Raw genomic sequence first — 20,051 nt, forward strand, 5'->3', positions numbered from 1 at the left:
TCTGGGCCGGTCAGCACCCACTGAGTTTACAAAGCACTTACAATTCAACCCAATGACCATTCACTGAGCACCTCATAGTGGCAGGCACTGTGAGATGCAGGAAGAACTCAAAGAGACCTTGCCTGTTTCTATGGAGATCTAAACTGTGCCTCCTTAGACACTCACCACAAACCTATGAGGTAGAGAGACATCATCAGCTCCATTTTACACATGAAGAATCTGAGGCACAGAAGAATGGTAATGGTTTTGAGGTCACACCATGAGTACTCTAGTACAACCCAGGCCAAGCCTAGGTTTTCACAATGTCTAGTAGAGCTAGGATGCAATACCCTCCTTAACCTCCAGGGGCACCACTCCCACCACTGGTCTCTAGCTAGACACTGAAGTTTGAGGTTTTGATGTCATGAACATGAAGTCGGGCTTTGGGTTACCACTGTTTACAGTGAATTCTGGCTACTGAGGTGACCTGAAACTAGAAAGGCCTAAGACCACATTTGCAGCATCATCTCTATTCCACTGGTTTCTAATAAATTGAAACTTCCTAACTTTTCCTAATAGAATCTGTCTGGGGCATACAGTAGGGGTAGGTGGGTTACCCAGGTAGCGAATCTTCAGAGGACTTTGACAATTCTTTAGGACTCATGGTCCATTTTAAGCGAAAACCAAGGGTAAAACTCTTTAGAGCCTGGTCCTTGGCAAACCTGAGGACTCTCATGGCACATAGAACACATCGTTCTGCTAACAGGATAAAGGGTGGACTTGGAAATCAGGCCTGGGGCACTGCTTCTCTCAGGTTTGCATTTTTCTTTTCTGAAATGCCGATGGTTTAAAGATGTGGATCGTGGCCCAGGTCCCTGACCCAGGAGGAGTTCTGTGATGCTATCCCAGCTCAGCTCCTGAAACATCTGGTCCATTTCTGCCCCTGGCCTGCCTGCACCTTATCTGCTATAGCATCTGGCTTGCTGGGCCCCACTTCTCCTTGGCCGTGTGTCGGCTGATATTAAACAGGCAGCGCCTACCTGGCGATAATCCTCCCCTATCAGTCTTTCCTTCCCGCTAAGATGGAAAAACTAACTCAGACCAGGGCAGCTCACCCTCTAAAGCAAACAGCGCATGCACGGCTGGGCACAGGCTCCAGATCTAATCCGCAGATCTCATCTAGGACGGTACTCGGGGCGCCTGTGGAGCCCACAGCCCAGTGGGCTTTGGAAGAGGCTGCTGAGTGACAGGATCCAAAAGGCCCCACTCCCTCCTGAGACCCACCACCAGGGCCATGGTGATGCAGGAGGGCAGGGAGGACAGAGGGTTGTTCGTGGGGTCACTGGACTTCACGCTCCTCCTGCTCCTCTCTCTCAGTGCCTACTGCAGGGATGAAGACCCCAAAGAAAAAAAGTGCAACCGTCCCTCGGATAGGGACCAAAATCCCACCTTACTTGGCTACTCGGCACTCTCGGAAGGCCTGGACTCGTATCCGGCATGTTCCCAAGCAGCTGGACAGAATCAAATGCCCACAATTCAAAGGCTTCATTATTATTATTATTATTAATTTTGAGATGGAGTCTCTGTCACCCAGGCTGGAGTGCAATGGCGCCATCTCGGCTCACTGCAACCTCTGCCTCCCAGGTTCAAGCAATTCTCCTGCCTCAGTCTCCCAAGTAGCTGGGATTACAGGTAGGCACCATCACGCCCGGCTAATTTTTTTGTATTTTTAGTAGAGACTAGTATGATTTTTTTGTATTTTTAGTAGAGACCTATACTTTAGTATGGGGTTTCACCATATTGGCCAGTCTCAAATTCCTGACCTTGGGATCCACCCGCTTCAGCCTCCCAAAGTGCTGAGATTACAGGCCTGAGCCACCACACCCGGCCTCAAAGGCTATTTTAAAGGCCTAACTCTGCCACTTCCTAGCTGCAGGGCCTCTGAGCCTGCTTCTCATCTGTCAAATGGGATGACACTTCCTGCCTTAGACAGAGACCATCCGGATAAAACACAGTGTGAAGTCACTTAGGGTGCAGAGAAAATTCTCAAGCGAACCCCTCCCTCATATGTCTCATGTGAATTTCTACCTTAGACTGACATTTCAGTTATCAGGCTCTGGAGAGACCTTGAAGAGGGCCAGGACCCCAGAGCCCACCTGGAGCCCAGCAGCCCCTCCCCTCCAGGCCTGGAGCCAGACCTTCCCAGCTGCTCCCCACACAACCACAGGGTGACTGCCCCCCGCCCCCCCACCCTCCAGGGCACAGAAGCCGGGCAGGGTACAAGAGGGGCATCGGCTTCCATTAAGACCCCCGACATGCCTTTAGGCCCACACTGCCCTCGGACTATAGCCCCTCTCCAGGGCCTGCAAATCCTGCTCGAGGGCCAGGCAGCTGTTTGTAATCGGCCAGGCCCTGGCTGCAGGAAGGGGAGGCAGGAGCACGTGCACGTGGAGGGGCCCAGGGCGTGCACGGACAGGCCCAGCAGGGGCGGGGGGCGTGCAGGGGCGGGGGCACATGCAGGCCTGGCTTGGGCTGCCCCTCCCAGGGCTGTCCCAGCAGAACTGGAGACCCGGGCAGCCAGAAAAGGAAAGAAAGAGGGAGCGGGTGTCTGCACTTCGGAGCTGCTTTCCTTTATCACTGGTGAGCAAGGAGATTTTCAGGGTAATGGTGAAACCTATGGGCTGCGGAGGCCAGGGTCCAGAACCTCCCAGCATGGGTGCTGCCCGCAGCGGGGTGAGCTGCCCACCACCATGGGTGTAGGGGGAACATTGGTCCTCAGAGCCTGCCCTGGGCAGAAAGCCCCTGCGTTAGAAAGCCTGGGACCCTTCCAGCCCACCGAGGCTGAGAAAAGACCCAGTTTTGAACACCCTCCCCTGATGGTGGCAAGAGACGAGACGGGCAGGGTTGCTTTCCTCAGCAACACGACTCCGAGTGCAGTCCGCCACAGCGGGCAGCATCTCCGTGCCCGGCCCATCCCTCATCAATGAAGCCCACCCGACAGGCTGGGACTCCCCAGTCCTGGTCTCCCGACTTCTCACCAGCCTGTGACACCAGGAACCCACACCCTCTAAGTCTGAGCTTATTCATCTGCAAAACGGCCCCAAGGCCATAAGCCAGGCCACTGACTCTGTGCCCCCTTCCCAGAAGACATCAGAGTCCTCTCCAGGAGTCCAGGCATGTCCTGTCCCACCCCCTGCCCTTCCCCGTCAGGCCTGGCACCCCAGGGCAAAGGAAACTCATCTGGAGAAGTGAATACAGAGGAAGGTTCCACAGCCCTCACCCCCCATATTATCTATAAACTGCACCCCCACCTCACCTCCCATATTATCTATAAACTACAGCCCCCACCCCACCCCCATATTATCTATAAACTGCACCCCCACCTCACCTCCCATATTATCTATAAACTACAGCCCCTACCCCAGCCCCCCATATTATCTATAAACTACACCCCCTACCCCACCCCCCATATTATCTATAAACTGCACCCCCACCTCACCTCCCATATTATCTATAAACTACACCCCCTACCCTGCCCCATATTATCTATAAACTGCACCCCCTGCCCTGCCATATTATCTATAAACTGCACCCCCACCTCACCCCCATATTATCTATAAACTGCACCCCCTGCCCTGCCATATTATCTATAAACTGCACCCCCACCTCACCTCCATATTATCTATAAACTGCACCCCCACCTCACCCCCATATTATCTATAAACTGCACCCCCACCTCACCTCCATATTATCTATAAACTGCACCCCCTGCCCTGCCCCCCATATTATCTATAAACTGCACCCCCTGCCCTGCCCCCCATATTATCTATAAACTGCATCCCCTGCCCTGCCCCCCATATTATCTATAAACTGCACCCCCTGCCCTGCCCCCCATATTATCTATAAACTGCACCCCCTCCCACCCCCATATTATCTATAAACTGCACCCCCTCCCACCCCCATATTATCTATAAACTGCACCCCCTCCCACCCCATATTATCTATAAGCTGCACCCCCTCCCCGCCCCATATTATCTATAAACTGCACCCCTGCCCCACCCCCATATTATCTATAAACTGCACCCCCTACCCCGCCCCATATTATCTATAAACTGCACCCCTGCCCCACCCCCATATTATCTATAAACTGCACCCCCTACCCCGCCCCATATTATCTATAAACGGCACCCCCTCCCCACCCCATATTATCTACAAACGGCACCCCCTCCCCACCCCCATATTATCTATAAACTGCACCCCTGCCCCACCCCCATATTATTTATAAACTACACCCCCGCCCCACCCCCATATTATTTATAAACTACACCCCCGCCCTGCCCCCATATTATCTATATACTGCACCCCCGCCCCACCCCCATATTATCTATAAACGGCACCCCTCCCACCCCCATATTATCTATAAACTGCACCCCCTCCCACCCCATATTATCTATAAGCTGCACCCCCTCCCCGCCCCATATTATCTATAAACTGCACCCCTGCCCCACCCCCATATTATCTATAAACTGCACCCCCTACCCCGCCCCATATTATCTATAAACTGCACCCCTGCCCCACCCCCATATTATCTATAAACTGCACCCCCTACCCCGCCCCATATTATCTATAAACGGCACCCCCTCCCCACCCCATATTATCTACAAACGGCACCCCCTCCCCACCCCCATATTATCTATAAACTGCACCCCTGCCCCACCCCCATATTATTTATAAACTACACCCCCGCCCCACCCCCATATTATTTATAAACTACACCCCCGCCCTGCCCCCATATTATCTATATACTGCACCCCCGCCCCACCCCCATATTATCTATAAACGGCACCACCGACCCACCCCCATATTATCTATAAAGTACACCCCTGCCCTACTCCCATATTATTTATAAACTATACCCCCGTCCCACCCCCATATTATCTATAAACTGCACCCCCACCCTGACCCCCATATTATCTATTAACTACACCCCCTGCCCACCCCCCATATTATCTATAAACTGCATCCCCTGCCTTACCCCCCATATTATCTATAAAGCGCACCCCCTGCCCCGTCCCCCATATTATCTATAAAGTACACCCCCTGTCCTACAGATTGGACCCTCTGGCCCCTTTGTGCCAACCATTTAGCATCCTCTGAGGCCCCTGGCTGGGCCTGAACCTGCAAACAGCAGCTTTAGTCCTTCTTTCACACTTCATAAAAGTTACAATTACTGCCTCTCAACCTCCCTATTAACAGCCATGTAAAATAACAGCCGTCTCTAATAAGAATTATATGATACCATCTGCCACCATCCCAATAAAAGCAGCAGGCATTGTTATCAATACCACGAGTGCACCTGCTGCTTGCACTGCACGGGGCGATGTCCTGCACACCGGGTACACCTAGGGCTTTGCATCCACACCAGTATGGCTTCCTTAGACCCTCACAGCCGCCCAGTCCAGGTAGGTGGTGCTATTGCCTCTGATATGCAGATAAGCTGCCTCGGATCAGAGAGGTTAAGTAACATGTGGAGATACCACAGCCAGGAGTTCAAACCTGCTCTCTCGGCCTCCGAAGCTCCCTGAGCTTCGGTGTCCCTGAGAATCACTGCTTCCCTCCTCATCCCCTGAGCTCTCTTTGCAAAAGTCCAAGAGGTGACTGTGAGCTGGTGATAGGGACAGGCCCTGCAGAAGGACAGAGGGCTGGAGGGAGGCACAGGCCCCCACCCTCCTCTGCTCAGAGTTTCCCAAAGTGCCCTCAATTGGTCACTGCCACTGCACTGTGGGGGCAGGATGAGGAGCCGCAGGCCCCAGCCTCCACTACAGACCCTCAGAATCTGAATCTGCAAGGTGGGGCCCCAGGGCTCCTGCACCTGTCCACTGTGAGGGTCCCAGGCTCCACGCTCCGGCATCCTCTGGCATCCGGTGGTGAGCACCCCAAAGCCCCACCCTGCAGGAAGCGGGACCTGCCCACCCGCCTTCTTTGCTTCCAGTCAATCCCAGAAAACACCAGGCAACTCCGGGCCAGGGTTACAGACACAGAGAACTCCAACCCTCTGCAAAATGGCAGTGCAGCTGCTGTCTTGGTACCAGCCCTCCATGCCAGAGCATTCAAGGAGGGCAGGGCAGGGGAGCCCTGCTGCAGGTGCCAGAGGCTCTGACAAGCCCACGTGCCATAGGACAGCCTGGTGGGCACAGCACCCATGGCACCCTCTGGGTCCTCACCCACAGCCTTCGGGCTGAGTCCAACCTGGTCACGCATTCCTGTCTCCTGTGGCACTTTCACAAGCCCAGCCCAGTTCCATGGGCCCAGCAGACTCCTGCAAGTCACCTCATGGGGGCCACCTGTGACCTCTGAACCAATGTCATGCCTGGGACACACAGTAATAGTAATGACCATAGCCAGCTGTGGTGGTCCTAGCAGTTTACACACGTGAATCCTGAGTCCTCTCAGCATGCCTGTGAGGCAGGTATTATTTTCATGCCCACTTGACAGATGGGGAAACTGAGGCACGGGAAGGTGCTACCAACTGCCTTAGCAGAACTGAGCTCAGACACATGAGGACGCCGCACAGCCCAGCTGAGAGGGTTAGGGTGTGGGACACAGCCGCGCTCCACCCTCCCGGCTGGGGGCCTCCACAGGGCTCTGTGCTTCTCTGAGCTCCACCTCTGCCTCCCTCGGGTGGGGACTCACCCTCCCTCCCACATCGATGCAGGAAACAGAAAAGTGCAGAAGCTCAAGCCCAAGGCCACCCAGTGCATTCGGATAAACCAGCCCTACGGACACTGGGCCCAACACAACCCCAGCCCTACACACCCTCAGCCCTACACACCTCCAGCTGTACATACCCCCAGCCCTACACACACCAGCCCTACACACCCCCAGCCCTACACACACCAGCCCTACACACACCAGCCCTACACACCCCCAGCCCTACACACCTCCAGCTCTACACACACCAGCCCTACACACCCCCAGCCCTACACACCTCCAGCTCTACACACGCCAGCTCTACACACCCCCAGCTCTACACACCCCCAGCCCTACACACCCCCAGCCCTACACACCCTCAGCCCTACACACCCCCAGCTCTACACACCCCCAGCTCTACAGATGCCCAGCCCTGCACACCCCCAGCCCTGCAGATCCCCAGCTTGAGAGACTCCTGACCCTGCAGACCCCCCCCCAGCCCTGCAGAGTCCCCAGCCCTATAGCCCCCTGCCTGAAAGACCCCCAGCCCTGCAGACCACCATCCCTATAGAACCCTGGCCCTACAGATCCCCAGCCCTATACACCTGCAGTCCTACAGATCCCTGGCTCTGCACAGCCTGGCCCTGTGGACCGAGCACAGTATGGATGGAGGGGAGGTCTGGGTGAGGGGGGTGCCCTTGGGAGACGCACAGACAGCACGTGGCCAGCAAGCTGAGGTGAGTTTGGAGTAGGGGTCCTCCTCTTTCGGAGACTGAAATGGTTACCAAAGAATGCAGCTGATGTCAGGGACTGGTTTCAAAATCACCGGGTGCAGGGACGTGGGCTGGCCTCTGGCTGGAATGGGGTTGGCTGTGGGCTGGTTCCTGTGGCCCCAGGCAGAACACAACCTTTGCTGCACTGTGTCTGAGCCTTCCCATAATAAGAACAACATCAACAACAGCAGAATCTCATGGCCAAACCCATGGGAAACCCCTTCTCTGGAAGCTCACCCCCACCCCCAGGGTCTCCCTGCTCCCTAAGACCTGCCGGATAGTGGAGTCTTCACTTTGGAGATGAGTGACTGCCGTCAACAGGTGTGCAGGGGAAGAGCACCATGGGTCCTTTGTGAAGCAGGGATCACCATAAAGAAAGTGGGAGGTTCCTGAGAGGGTGGAGGAACAGCTACACCCTCCTCTCTTCTCTCCAGCGCTTCTCCCCTGGCAGGTGCCCTCCCCACCCCTCGACCATCATTAATGCTGAAATCCCAGACCCTGGGCTCGAGGACGCAGAACGACTTGTGGTGTGCAAAGTGTGGCACCCCCGGACGCCCCAGCATCCGTGTGGTCTGGGAACTTACCTCGTTAGAAATGCAGTTTCCTGGGCCCACCCCAGGCCTCCTGAGTCAGAAACAATCTGTGCCTTAAGAGAGGCCTCGGGGGGATTCTGGGGCCTGGTGAAGTTTGGGAACTGCTGGTCTGCACCATGAGGAGAAACCCTGGACCTGGCCTAAGAAGAGGCCCTCCGTCCTGTCTGACAATGAGCCATGAGAAGGCCATGGGGCGGGGCCACGGAATCTCACCTTTGCTTCCTCTATCCCACCATTCCTGCAGCCTCCGGGCTGGGTCAGTCTTTTTGGTGGGGGCTGTCCCGTGCACTGCAGGGTGCAGAGCAGCATCCTCAGACTCCCCCAACTACAGGCCGATAGCCCTGCCCCCACTCCAGGTGCGACAATCAGAAAACATCTCCAGACATTGCCACATGTCCCCAAATGGTCTGGGCTGAGAAGCCATGATGTCCACCTGTTTCAGGGGCAGGAAGACGACACTGGCAGGAGGATGACACTGGCAGGAGGATGACACTGGCAGGAGGGTGACACTGGCAGGAGGGTGACACTGGCATCCCTGGCAGGACAGTCGCTCCCCTGCCCTCCCATCCCCTCTCCCTCTCCCGATGGCTCCAGCTGGAGCATCTCCTTGCACCACCCAGCAGAGCTGTGTTACACTGGCTCTGCCTGCTGTCACCAGCTCACTGTCACCGCCACACCAGCCCAAGGATGCCCTGTGTGTTCTCAACCTTCAGCTGAGTATCTCCACTGCTCAAGCAGTACTTTTTGACCTAGACGACCATTACTGAGACCATGACCCTAAATAACATGAATAATAATTACCTAGAAAGCTATTATGGGCCAGGCGCGGTGGCTCACGCCTGTAATCCCAGCACTTTGGGAGGCCGAGGTGGGTGGATCATCTGAGGTCAGGAGTTTGAGACCAGCCTGACCAACATGCAGAAACCCCGTCTCTACTTACTAAAAATACAAAAAAAAAATTAGCCAGGCATGGTGGCGCATGCCTGTAATCCCAGCTACTCGGGAGGCTGAGGTGGGAGAATTGCTTGAACCTGGGAGGCGGAGGTTGTGGTGAGCCGAGATTGCGCCATTGCACTCCAGACTGGGCAACAAGAGCAAAACTCCATCTCAAAAAAAAAGAAAGGAAAGAAAGGAAGAAAGAAAAAGAAAGAAAGAAAGAAAGGGAGAGAGAGAGAGAAAGAAAGAAAAGAAAGAAAGAAAGAAAGAAAGCTATTACAATCGCAGTCAGAAATCTAGCTCCCTGCCCTTCCCTCAAGAGCACCCTTCACACCACCTCGACCGTAGCCAAAGGCTCTGAGAAGAGGCAGTGTCACTTTCTCCTTCTTTCCTCAGAGCCTCTGGGAGTCACCACCCCTCCTTAGAAAGAAGGAAGGGGAACGTCCACAAGAACGTGGGCACGGGACACTTTCTCCTCACTCTCCTTTCCCCAGGGGAAGAGGAGAGAAATAGCACGAGAAGAGGATTTCAGATCATCCCCAAAGAAAGAAAACAAAACAAAAAATCGAGGGAAGAAAACCAGCAGCAAAGACAGATCCTGGGAATGTCCCTGATGGACACAGTGGTGGGAGGGCAGAGGACCCGAGAAAAGTCCCCCCAGGGGCCCCTCTGTCCTGCGTCCGCCATCCCACCTGCACCCACCCACTATGCAGAGCCCACGGGCATCAGGCCGGCTCTCCCCACACCCAGGCTTGCCTGTCACCCCCACAACAGGCCCCAGTGACTGACCTAAGTGTGTGCCGAGGATGCAGATGGCTGGGCCTCTGTCCTCCAGAAGAAAGATGAAACTACAGCTGAAAAGCTGAGACCACCGTGCTCTCTGGCGTACATTTTTATTTTTATTTTTATTTTTGAGACAGGGTCTCACTCTGTCACCCAGGCTACAGTGCAGTGGCACAAACACAGCTCACTGCAGGCTCAGCCTCCCTGGCCCAAGTGATCCTCCCACCTCAGCCTCTCAAGTAGCTGGGACCACAAGCATGCACCACCACACCTGGCTAATTGTTTCTGAAATTTTTGTAGAGGTGGTGCCCAGTAATGGTATTGTTGGGTCAAATGGTATTTCTGGTTCTAGATCCTTGAGGAATCGCCACACTGTTTTTATGTCATTTTGTGGCATTTATTTAAAAAATAAAGAGGTCACCAGATGATGCCCAGGCTTGATGTGCATTTTTATGCATCTGAAAGGAAGAAGGAGAAACCGAGGCAGAGGCTCCATGTACGCACTGTTACCTGGGGCCATGGCTCCCCTTCTGAAGCGCTAGGACCCAGCTGCCATTGAGGCCGGCCCCAGCAAACAAACAGGAGGGAGCAGAGCCACGCCGCCCTCACCTGGCCTTGAGAATGGACAGAGGCTGCTTGCGTCCATGCATGTGACTGTACGGACCTGCACCAAGATGCAGGCCATGTGACCACTGGGACGTGGAGGGTGGTTTTCCTCCCCTTGTGCCAGCTGGACTCAAAGAGCTAGACTGGCACGTCTGCAGAATGGGCCGATCCCACCTGGCACGAAGGGCGGGTCTGAGGATCACAGGTGCTGACGAAAGCACCCTCAGATCAGGGTCCAGTATGAATATGAAGACATGAACAGGAGCCAGAGGAAGAACATGCATGTGAATGTGCCCCCTGCATCCACCAATGGGAGCCTGACTTCAGACGCATGTGCCTCCAACTGCATCCACCAATGGGAGCCTGACTTCAGACGCATGCGCCCCCAACTGCATCCACCAACGGGAGCCTGACTTCAGACGCATGCGCCCCCAACTGCATCCACCAATGGGAGCCTGACTTCAGACGCATGCGCCCCAAAGGGCTGGCCCTGGAGAAGCAGGCTGGTCTCTGATTGGCCACCGCCCCATGGGGCTGGCAGGTGCCTACCTCGACTGGCCGTGGCCACACCCTACTCCCACTTCTACTGCACCTCACTCGGTAAAACCACCTGTTCAGAGATGGCTGACCCCCACCGCAGCGGAAGACCCAGTAGGGCACAGACGGCTCGCCTATCTCTCACCTGTGCCCCCCGCACAGGTCCGACTCATGTTAGGGGTCCATAAATGCTGCCAAGCAAACCTGCTGACACACCCAATGTCTTTGCATACGGACCTCATCCGTTCCCTCTGTACCCACACACGGGAAAGAGTGCTGGTCCCCCAGGCCACCCGCCAGCAGAATGGAAGACAGTTACAACGCTCACGTGTTCTCACTGGGAGATCACTGTTTCCCAATGCAAGGGTCAGAGTTTTTCAACTTAAGTCACTCCTGCTACATACACACATTTTTTTAAAAATTTTTTATTATACTTTAAGTTCTGGGATACATGTACAGAGCGTGCAGGTTTGTTACACAGGTATACACGTGCCATGGTGGTTTGCAGCACCCATCAACCCGTCATCTACATTAGGTATTTCCCCTAATGCTATCCCTCCCCTAGCCCCCCAGCCCCTGAAAGGCCCTGGTGTGTGATGTTCCCCTCCCTGTGTCCATGTGTTCTCATTGTTCAACTCTCACTTATAAGTGAGAACATGCAGTGTTTGGTTTTCTGTCTTTGTGATAGTTTGCTGAGAATGATGGTTTCTAGCTTCATCCATGTCCCTGCAAAGGACATGAACTCATCCTTTTTTATGGCTGCATAGTATTCCATGGTGTATATGTGCCACATTTTCTTTATCCAGTCTATCATTGATGGGTTGGTTCCAAGTCTTTGCTATTGTGAACAGTGCCGCAATAAACCTACGTGTGCATGTGTCTTTATAGTAGGATGATTTATAATCCTTTGGGTATATACCCAGTAATGGGATCACCAGATCAAATGGTATTTCTGGTTCTAGATCCTTGAGGAATCACCATACTGCTTTTATGTCATTTTGTGGCATTTATTTACAAAAAAAAAAAAAAAAAAGGCCACCAGAAACCCTATTGCCGAGGTCCTGGCAAGGAAGAAAAGGAAAGAAGAGTAAATTTCCTTACAAGAACACGGGTCTAGGAAACAGAAAATAAAGGAAGCTTCCATTTCATGGGCAGAGACATCTCCGCAAATAGGCTGAGCCCATGTCCCCAGAGCTCTGAGTAATTAAATTTTGAGAAAAGTGGGTCAGGCTGTGGTTCCATTTCTTAGGTCTGAGTCATCAAAGGATGGTGACATTTACTGCTAATATGGGGTTATTACCTAGTTTGAGATTCCTCCAGAAAAACTCCTCTGCTGATAGGAAGCTGAGGGCGTGACGGCTCGGACTATTTGACATGGACAACTCAAAGTGACCCGCACCCCTCCACTGAGCATCCAGCCACCAATTCATTCATTCCACTGTCTTCTCTCCAGTGGCCTGGGGCTGGGCTGGCACAAAAACAACATCTGAAATGGCAAAGCCCCCCCACCCCCCACCCCCACCAACTTCACCCACCCCTGCCTGGAACACCTCCTTTCAGTGATCAGCCACCACTCACCGCCATCACATCACAGAGACAGAACAGAGGCCTGCAGCTGGGAGGTGCACAGGTCCATCCACCTCCTGGACCTCCGTTCCTTGTAAAGAGCAAGTGGCCAGAGGAGGCAGGGGAGGGCCATGCTGCGTGCTGAACTTGGCCTGGCCCACGACTGCCCAAGGATGCACCTTCCTGGCTCAGGCTCAAAGCCTCAGAGGCAGCGAGCAGCGAGCGATCCGCTGAACTGACCACTGGTGCTTACTGCCTTACCTTATCTCCTGCTTACCCAGTGAGGGAAGCAGCAGTGTGACTCCACACAGGATGGTAAGGGAGCACACACAGGCCAGCGAGGAGAGGGCCCCGAACCGCCTCAGAGCCTCCTGCTGCACTGGGGCCCCTGGTGGCAAGGGCAGTAATGGGGTCTTACTTTGTGCTTTATATAAGTAATACATTAGACATCACTAAAACCCTGCTGTAGTTACAGTCACCACCCCCTTCTTACAGATGGGGAAAGTGAGGCAAGGGGTGGGAAAATGCACTGCTGGTAGACACTGGAACCAGGATAGGAATCCAGGCGTCTTGCCGGCTACCTGTCCTTCGCCAGCATGCCACCCTGGTCCCTATGCCATGTCCTGGTGGCTGCAGTCCTGCCTATGAGCAGAGCTGTATTAGTCAGAGTTCCCTTAGAGGGACAGAACTAATAGGAATAGAAATAATAGAAATATACATATATATATGGGAGTTTATTAAGTACTGACTTACACAATCACAAGGTCCCACCACAATAGGCTGTCTGCAAGCTGAGCAGCAAGGAGAGCCAATCCCAGTCCCAAACCTGAAGAACTTGGAGTCCGATGTTCAAGGGCAGGAAGCGTCCAGCACAGGAGAAAGACGTAGGCTGGGAGGCTAGGCCCATCTCGTCTCTTCATGTTTTTCTGCCTGCTCTATATTTGCTGGTGGCTGATTAGATTCTGCCCTCCCGATTAAAGGTGGGTCTGCCTTCCCCAGCCCACTGATTCAAATGTTAATCTCCTTTGGCAACACTCTCATAGACACACCCAGGATTAATACTTTGTATCCTTCAATCCAATCAAATTGACACTCAGTAGTAACCACCACAAGGGCCGCTGTAGGCTCCGCCTGCAGGATCCTGGCACATCCACCAGCCAGGCCAGAAACTTTAAAACCAACACTTGGCAAAGCACTGACAGCAGACAAGTCGATTATATGGGGGAATGTAAATAGAGGAGAAGCGGGAGCCATAATGTAACATCGCCCTCCTGGGAGCTTAAAAAGACATGAAATTGTCAGATCCAGCTGGACCCAGCCTGCCCTGCGGCAGAACCCACAGCCTCATGCTCAACCAGCAGGCTCCACGTGCCATCTCCTCCTCTCCCGTCCAGCTGGGGCCGGGTCACGGTAAGGAGAGAAACATCGCCCTGCCACGAGCTCCTCAAACACACCAGGCCCTGCATGTGGAGTCAGCCCGGGACACCCATGTGAACGCATGTACATGTGCAAGGATGCGCATGCGTGCACACTCAAACACACATGTATACCCACAAACACATGTGTGCAAGCAGATCGCGGGGAGACATACACATTGTACACACGTGCACATGGCCTGACACCCATATACACAAACGCACACACGAGTGCAAACCCTGGAATTGGCTTCTAAAGCTTTTCACGTGCATCATACCCCACGGCCTGGACAATGACCCCATGAGGTTCCATAGGAAAGCAAAGAACCGAGGCCAAGGAAGGCAGGGGGGCAGCAGGCGACAGCAGGCGCCAGCAGAGCCCCGGGGTCTCAGCAGGGCCAGGCCCCACACAGGCACACCTCCCTCGCCTGTGCTTCTGGGATACCTGCAGCTAAAGAGGGCTGTGGGAACACTGCTCTTTCCTCCTGCAAAACCACCACTGAAGATGGGGGCCATGCTAACACCCCCACACAGCCAGTGCCGAGTACAGGTCAGGCAGCCTGCAAAGCTTCTCACAGGTGTGGCCTCAATCAATCTTCACAACCATGCCTCAAAGCAAGAAATGTGCTTCTCCCCATGTTCAGGAGGGGAAGCTGAGGCGCACTGACTTGTCCTCGCCCAGCCCATCCAACAGCCCCTCAGAGGCAGAGAAACTCAGCTCCGGCCTCACACCCACCTTGCTGGCCTGGGGTTCAGTAATCTGATTGCCAAGGAATGTCCCCTCCCACATCAGACCACCTGTCACCCAGCACAGGTACCCAAAATCACCCCCAGAGGCCCCCACATCCTAATCCACAGCTGTGGAGCTGTCTGCAGAGCTGTGCAGACTGGGCTCACTGTGCCAGGCCAGCAGGGCCCACCAAAGGGAAACAGGAGGAACGGGGGCAGAAAAAGGGTTAAGGAAGCTGCCAGGATCTGCCACTTCCCTTAGGGGCACTTGCATTCTCCTGGCAAACAGATGCTGGGGGCACCTGCCAAGCCCGTGAATGAGGGGCTTTCCAGCCAAGGGAGCCGCCCAGGAGAGCTCTGGGACACGGTGTGGAATGTCCTGTCAGGAAGGAGGGAAGAGGGCAAGATTAAAGCCAGAGGCGGAGGAGGACCCCACGAAGGAGGTTCGTTTCTGCAATAAAAGGAAGGAGAAGAGGAGGAGGGAAGGCCAGTTTCACATGGCCTCTTCCAGGAAGCTCCCCAGCTCTCCCCAGTGCAATTAACCCTCCCAGATTGTCAGACACGAGACCCAGCACATCCCACCCAGCACATCCCACGTAGCGCCCTGAGTAAAATTCACAATAGTCTGCCTGTCAGACTGTGAGCTCCTGGAGGGAAACGAGGGGCCCCATCCCATTTGCCTCTGTCTCCGCAAGATAGGCCCGACCCAGGTGAAAAGGCAAAAGCCTTCAGGGTCCAGGCAGGTTATGCTGATGTGCAGAGAGGCCTGGGTGGCCAGAAGCAAGTGGTGGAGACTGTGGCTGCTGCATCCCTCTTGAAGGCATTGGAGTAAAAAGAGAAGGGATGGAGGGACAAAGGGAAGGAAGGAAGGGGACGGGACAGAGGGAGGGAGGAAGAGAGGAGGAAAGAAGGAGGGAGGGAAGGATGGAGGGGGAAGGAGGAAGAAAGGAACTTAAAAGCTGTGTTGGCCAAATGGAATGGCTCTGCTCCCAGGACCCTGTTTGGACTGGGCCCCCAGGCCAGGACCATTGCTCAGGGTCCTGGCCTTCTCCCCGGGGAGAGCTGATAAACCGACGGGAAGTGAGAAGAGGGAACTGTGACAAGTCAAAGAGTGACCATGCCAGGCGGAGGGCAGATGCTGGCTTAGGGCCCCACAGCAGGAATGGAAGACATCTGCCTGGCATCCCTGCCCCCGACTCCTAGGCTCTGTCCCTTCTCAGGCCGGGGTGAGGGTGCAGTGAGATGGTGCAGCTGATGCTCACCACAGGCCAGGCAAGTGCCAGCCCCTCCATTCCCACGTGTGACTGTCTCCCAAGGCTGTTCCCAGAGCCACGTCACATGACCGAGCAGGGACAGGTCCTGCAATGTTCCAGACGCAGCTTGGCTCAGGCTTCCATGTGGGTGCCCTGGGGAAGTGTTGGGGACTCATCCTGGCCCTCCAGCGGGGCAGCTCACTGCCCCGCACTGCCCCGCACAGCCCCTGCTCCACCCATCAAGGTCTATCTCCCGGGAAGTGGGATGGGGCGGTCCAGGGAGGAGGCAGGGCAGGCAGACAGGCCAGGCAGCGAGAAGGCAGGGCAGGACAGGCAGCACCAGCTGTGTTCGGCTAAGGCGTGGCAGTGGGGAGTCCAGAAATATCTGCAGGGCGGGGTGAAGAGCAGGCTCTGGCCAGCCCCGCAGGAGCAGCCCAGGGGTAACATCACTGGAGAAGCCGCTGTGAGCCTGGCACTGGGAACACGCCGCTGCCTGGGGCTGTGGCACTGCTGGGTGGGCACAGCCCTGGGTAGCGACCAAAACTCAACCCCTCTGGCAAATCTGGACCAGAGCAGGGAGAGGGCTTGGGGAATTCTTGGGGCTTCTGAGCTCCACCCACTCACTGCTCTTTTATGGGGAGAGGGAGGGAGGGGGCAGAGGATGGAAAAGGATGTCTTTCTAGCCAACTTGATTGAGTCAGAGGAAATTTAACCATTTGATATCTGTCAAGTCTCACAAAACTTGGCCGACTCTCCCCACAAATTATTGCAAAAAGCAATCACGTGACTGGAGTCAACCAATGGCGTGTAGAGGAGATGACCTCAATTTCCAAATATTGGGGTCATGTTTCATTTCCCATACTCTCCTTCCCCATTACACTGTTCAGCAGCCCCAAATGCAATCTTACATTTCATTCCTTCACACACTTGGCCAAAAGAAGGCAGGCAAAAGAACTGTGTTCAGAAAACCCTCGGAAAACATCTGGAAGATCCAAAGATGGAGAAGAGAGCAGGCACTTGCTGGTGGCTCCCTGCTGCGCCTGCATCTCCAGTGGACAGCCGCCCCCTCTGGCCATGCTCGGAGGATGACTTCCAAACAGGTCCCACCCTGGGAGGTGGAGAGACATTGGCAAAACTCACTAAGAAAAGTGGTCTCTTCACATGCTTCTAAAAGTCTGTTCTGACAAAAGCAAAATGTCCAACTCCATAGCCTGCTGCTCTGGGCCATCCTCACTCCCACCTCCAACAAGCCGCACTTCGATTAGCGAGGACAACCAGAGGGAAAAAGACAGTGTGGAGGCGGGAGATGGGCAGGGAGGGAAATGGAACCCCAAGGCCGGTCCGGTGCACGGTCCCCAGGCAGTGCCCTGCCCCAGCTGTCTGGGGTGACGATTCCCCTGAAGGACTCCCTCCTGAGTTTCTGGGGAAAAGTCCCCAGAGGCGCTGAGACAGGGCCCAGTGCCCCGGCAATGGCACAGTCCCTGACCACACCTTCCTTCTCCTCTCCACTTTTCTGGGTACCTCTATTGTCCCCCACCTTCAGCTGACCCCTGGAGAAACACAAGCCCAGTTAGCCCAGGGTCAGGAGAGAGTTGGTGGCGGCCCAGGGATGAGATCCCAGGTCCTGGGAACCAGGCCAGGCTCCTGGCTCCTCCCCCAGAGCCCCAGGGCAGCCCCCACACCCAGACTTCAGCTCATCCAGTTAGCCCAACAAGCACTGACCGTGCCAGGAAAAAAGGAAAAGAGTGTTTTAATTGACAAGCGGAACACGGACAATGATTCTTCCCACTTGTCTTCCAATCGTGAAGCAGAGAGAAGCATTCTTGCTGGCAGGCGGCGGGCTGGTCCAGCAGTTCGTTGAGCCCACCGTCCCATCGCTCTGCACGCCACTTCTCCTGACCTGGCCGCACACGGCTCTGAGCCTCCATCTCCCCACCTGTCAATAAGGACTCGGGGACCTTCCAGGGCTGGGGGCTCTGATTTTGGAGAGTCTGTGAACACCCACCCCGCCACTAACTACCAAGAGCAATGCCTAGAAAAATTCCCCCGTCAGGAAACTACGACAGGGAGAGTTGAACCCTCGAGAACCCAGGCAGGGACGCAGACAGTCCCTGCCTTGAAGCGCCCTCCCCGGGAAGCAAGCCTCCTTCTAAGGGATGACCCTTGGCAGAAGGAATCCCACATCTGCATATCATCCCAACCACTCACAGCCCCGCCTGCAAGCCCATCTCTGGCTTTGCTCCACGCATCCCATCTCTCAGCAGCGAATCCAGGAAAAGCTGCCTTCCAGGGATCAAGAAGTTTGGGGGTGGGATTAGGAGCAAGGCTGTCTACTACCCTGCAGGGGTCCCCAGTGCCCCCGAACACTTAGGTGACCAAGGCTGCAGGAAACGCTGTCCCTGGGGAAAGCAGGGCGCCAGCTCAGCCTAGAGCGACAGTGCCTGGGGGAAGGTCAGTGCTGGGGGCCCAGGCTTCTGGGATTCCCCCCATCCCCAGGAGTCCCGGGATTTGAAGGGCTGTGACTCTAGGGGGCGGCCCTGCCCGGTTTTGAGCAGAGGAAGTTCTGCTTTAGGGCTGTGTGGGCCCAAGCGGGGCGCCTGTGATGTGGGACAGAGAAGGAAGGTTTTGGGACAAAAGTTTGCCCGCCTCGTGGACAACCCCTCCTGCTGATCCAGCCCTCCGTCCTTCCTCGGCTCGCGCGACAGCCCCACCCGACCCGCCCGTTTGGGGAGGGGGCGGCGCGCCCGCCGGCATTGTGTCTGCGTGTCGTCATCTCGGGGGGGCCCCCAGCAAATGGCATTCGTGGTCTTGGCCCGTGCATTCCACAGGCCAAGGAAGAAAAGTTCTGCGGGCGAAGTCGCCCGGGGATGACAGCGGCGCCCGGGCCGCGCGCGCCCCATCCCGCAGTCCCGCGCCCCAGGGCGCCCTTACCTGCGCGGCTCGGAGGCGGCGCCCACAGCAGCAGCAGCAGCAGCAGCAGCGGCGGGGGCAGCAGCGGGGCGCCCGGGCGGAGCGGGCTGCGCGCTTTCCAGCGGGTATGGACGTCCATGCCGGCGGGGCGCGGGCCGGGGCGCACAGGGGCGCTCGGAGGCGCGCGGGGACGCACAGGGGCGCGGGTCACGGCCCGGGCAGCGCACTCAGCAGGGACCGCACCACTTTAGGAGGTCATGGGGACCTCGGCACCCCCCGTTCTTCTTTGTGGCGGCGGCTGTTCTAGAAGGGGCGGCTGGCGCGCTCGCCCACGGGCGGGAGGGCTCGACTTTGGCCCGCGGGGCGGCCGGGACCCCGCTGGGCTCGCTCTCCCTCGCCTCTTCCTCCTCCTCCAACTCCTTCTCGCCTCCTCCTCGCCGCCGCCGCCCCGCGACCCGCTCCCCGTGGGCGCTCCGCTCGAGTGAGGTCCTGCGCCAGCCGCGGGGACGGAGAGTGCGGACCTCGCCTTCGGCGCCGAGCACTTTTTTCCCCCTTTTCCTCCCTCCCTCTCTCCTGGAAGGCAGCCGCGGAGGCTGTCGATTCCCAACGCCCGCAGCAAATCAGAGCCCGGCGCTGGGCTCGGCGAGGCCAGCCCCCGCCTCCCACTGGGCGCCGCGGGCGAGGGGGTGGGGACAGCGGGCGAGTCGCAGCGAGGAAGGGGCTGGCCCGGGGCGGAGCGGACGTGGGGCGGGCGCGGCCCCCTGTTCTTTCTCTGAGAGCCGGTAGGCGGGCGGGCCTGGGGAGGCCTCGGAGCCCAGGGGCCCACCCTGGTCCCCCCACTCTTCCCACCCCAGGTGCCCGCACCTGGCCGTGCTCCAAGAACCAGTGCAGAGGGGCCCCGAGGTTTGATCACTTTGGGTTAAAAAGAAAGTTGCAGTTTACCCTGCCTAACTTTTTCTTTAACGTGGAGGAGTTCAGAGCTCCTCTTCTGGGTGGAGACTAAACTTCCCATCCAGCCAGATCAGGGCGCCCAAGACTGTGGCCTACGTGTCAACCCGGACCGAGGACCTGCCTCCTAACTGCAGATTGGCACGGGACCGAGCTGGGGTCTGACTTCCCAAGAGCTCCCGGGACCTCCATGTGCTTGGACGGGAACATCTGGGTTATTAATCAGGCGAAGTTTGGCTCTGCGGCCCCTAGACCCCCACCCCTCACGCCTGCCCACTCCCTGGTGGCCCCTCTGCAATAAAAAGGAAACCAAAGAAGGCATCCCCTTGGGAG

At 56.1% G+C, this 20,051-nt stretch overlaps 1 protein-coding gene across 2 annotated transcripts in view; it reads right to left on the reverse strand.

Annotated features, from left to right (window-relative positions):
* The window catches only part of COL5A1 (collagen type V alpha 1 chain), a 210,114-nt gene extending 190,831 nt beyond the window's left edge, over positions 1-19,283 (reverse strand). For both annotated transcript variants that reach the window (XM_055270439.2, XM_055270438.2), the window contains exon 1: positions 18,792-19,283. In XM_055270439.2, the coding sequence (XP_055126414.1) occupies positions 18,792-18,909 (118 nt within the window). In that variant the 5' untranslated portion in view covers positions 18,910-19,283. The remainder of the gene's footprint in view (positions 1-18,791) is intronic.
* Positions 19,284-20,051: the final 768 nt, after the last annotated feature.

The sequence above is a fragment of the Symphalangus syndactylus genome, chromosome 3 (assembly GCF_028878055.3).
Source record: "Symphalangus syndactylus isolate Jambi chromosome 3, NHGRI_mSymSyn1-v2.1_pri, whole genome shotgun sequence".
NCBI lineage: Eukaryota > Metazoa > Chordata > Mammalia > Primates > Hylobatidae > Symphalangus > Symphalangus syndactylus.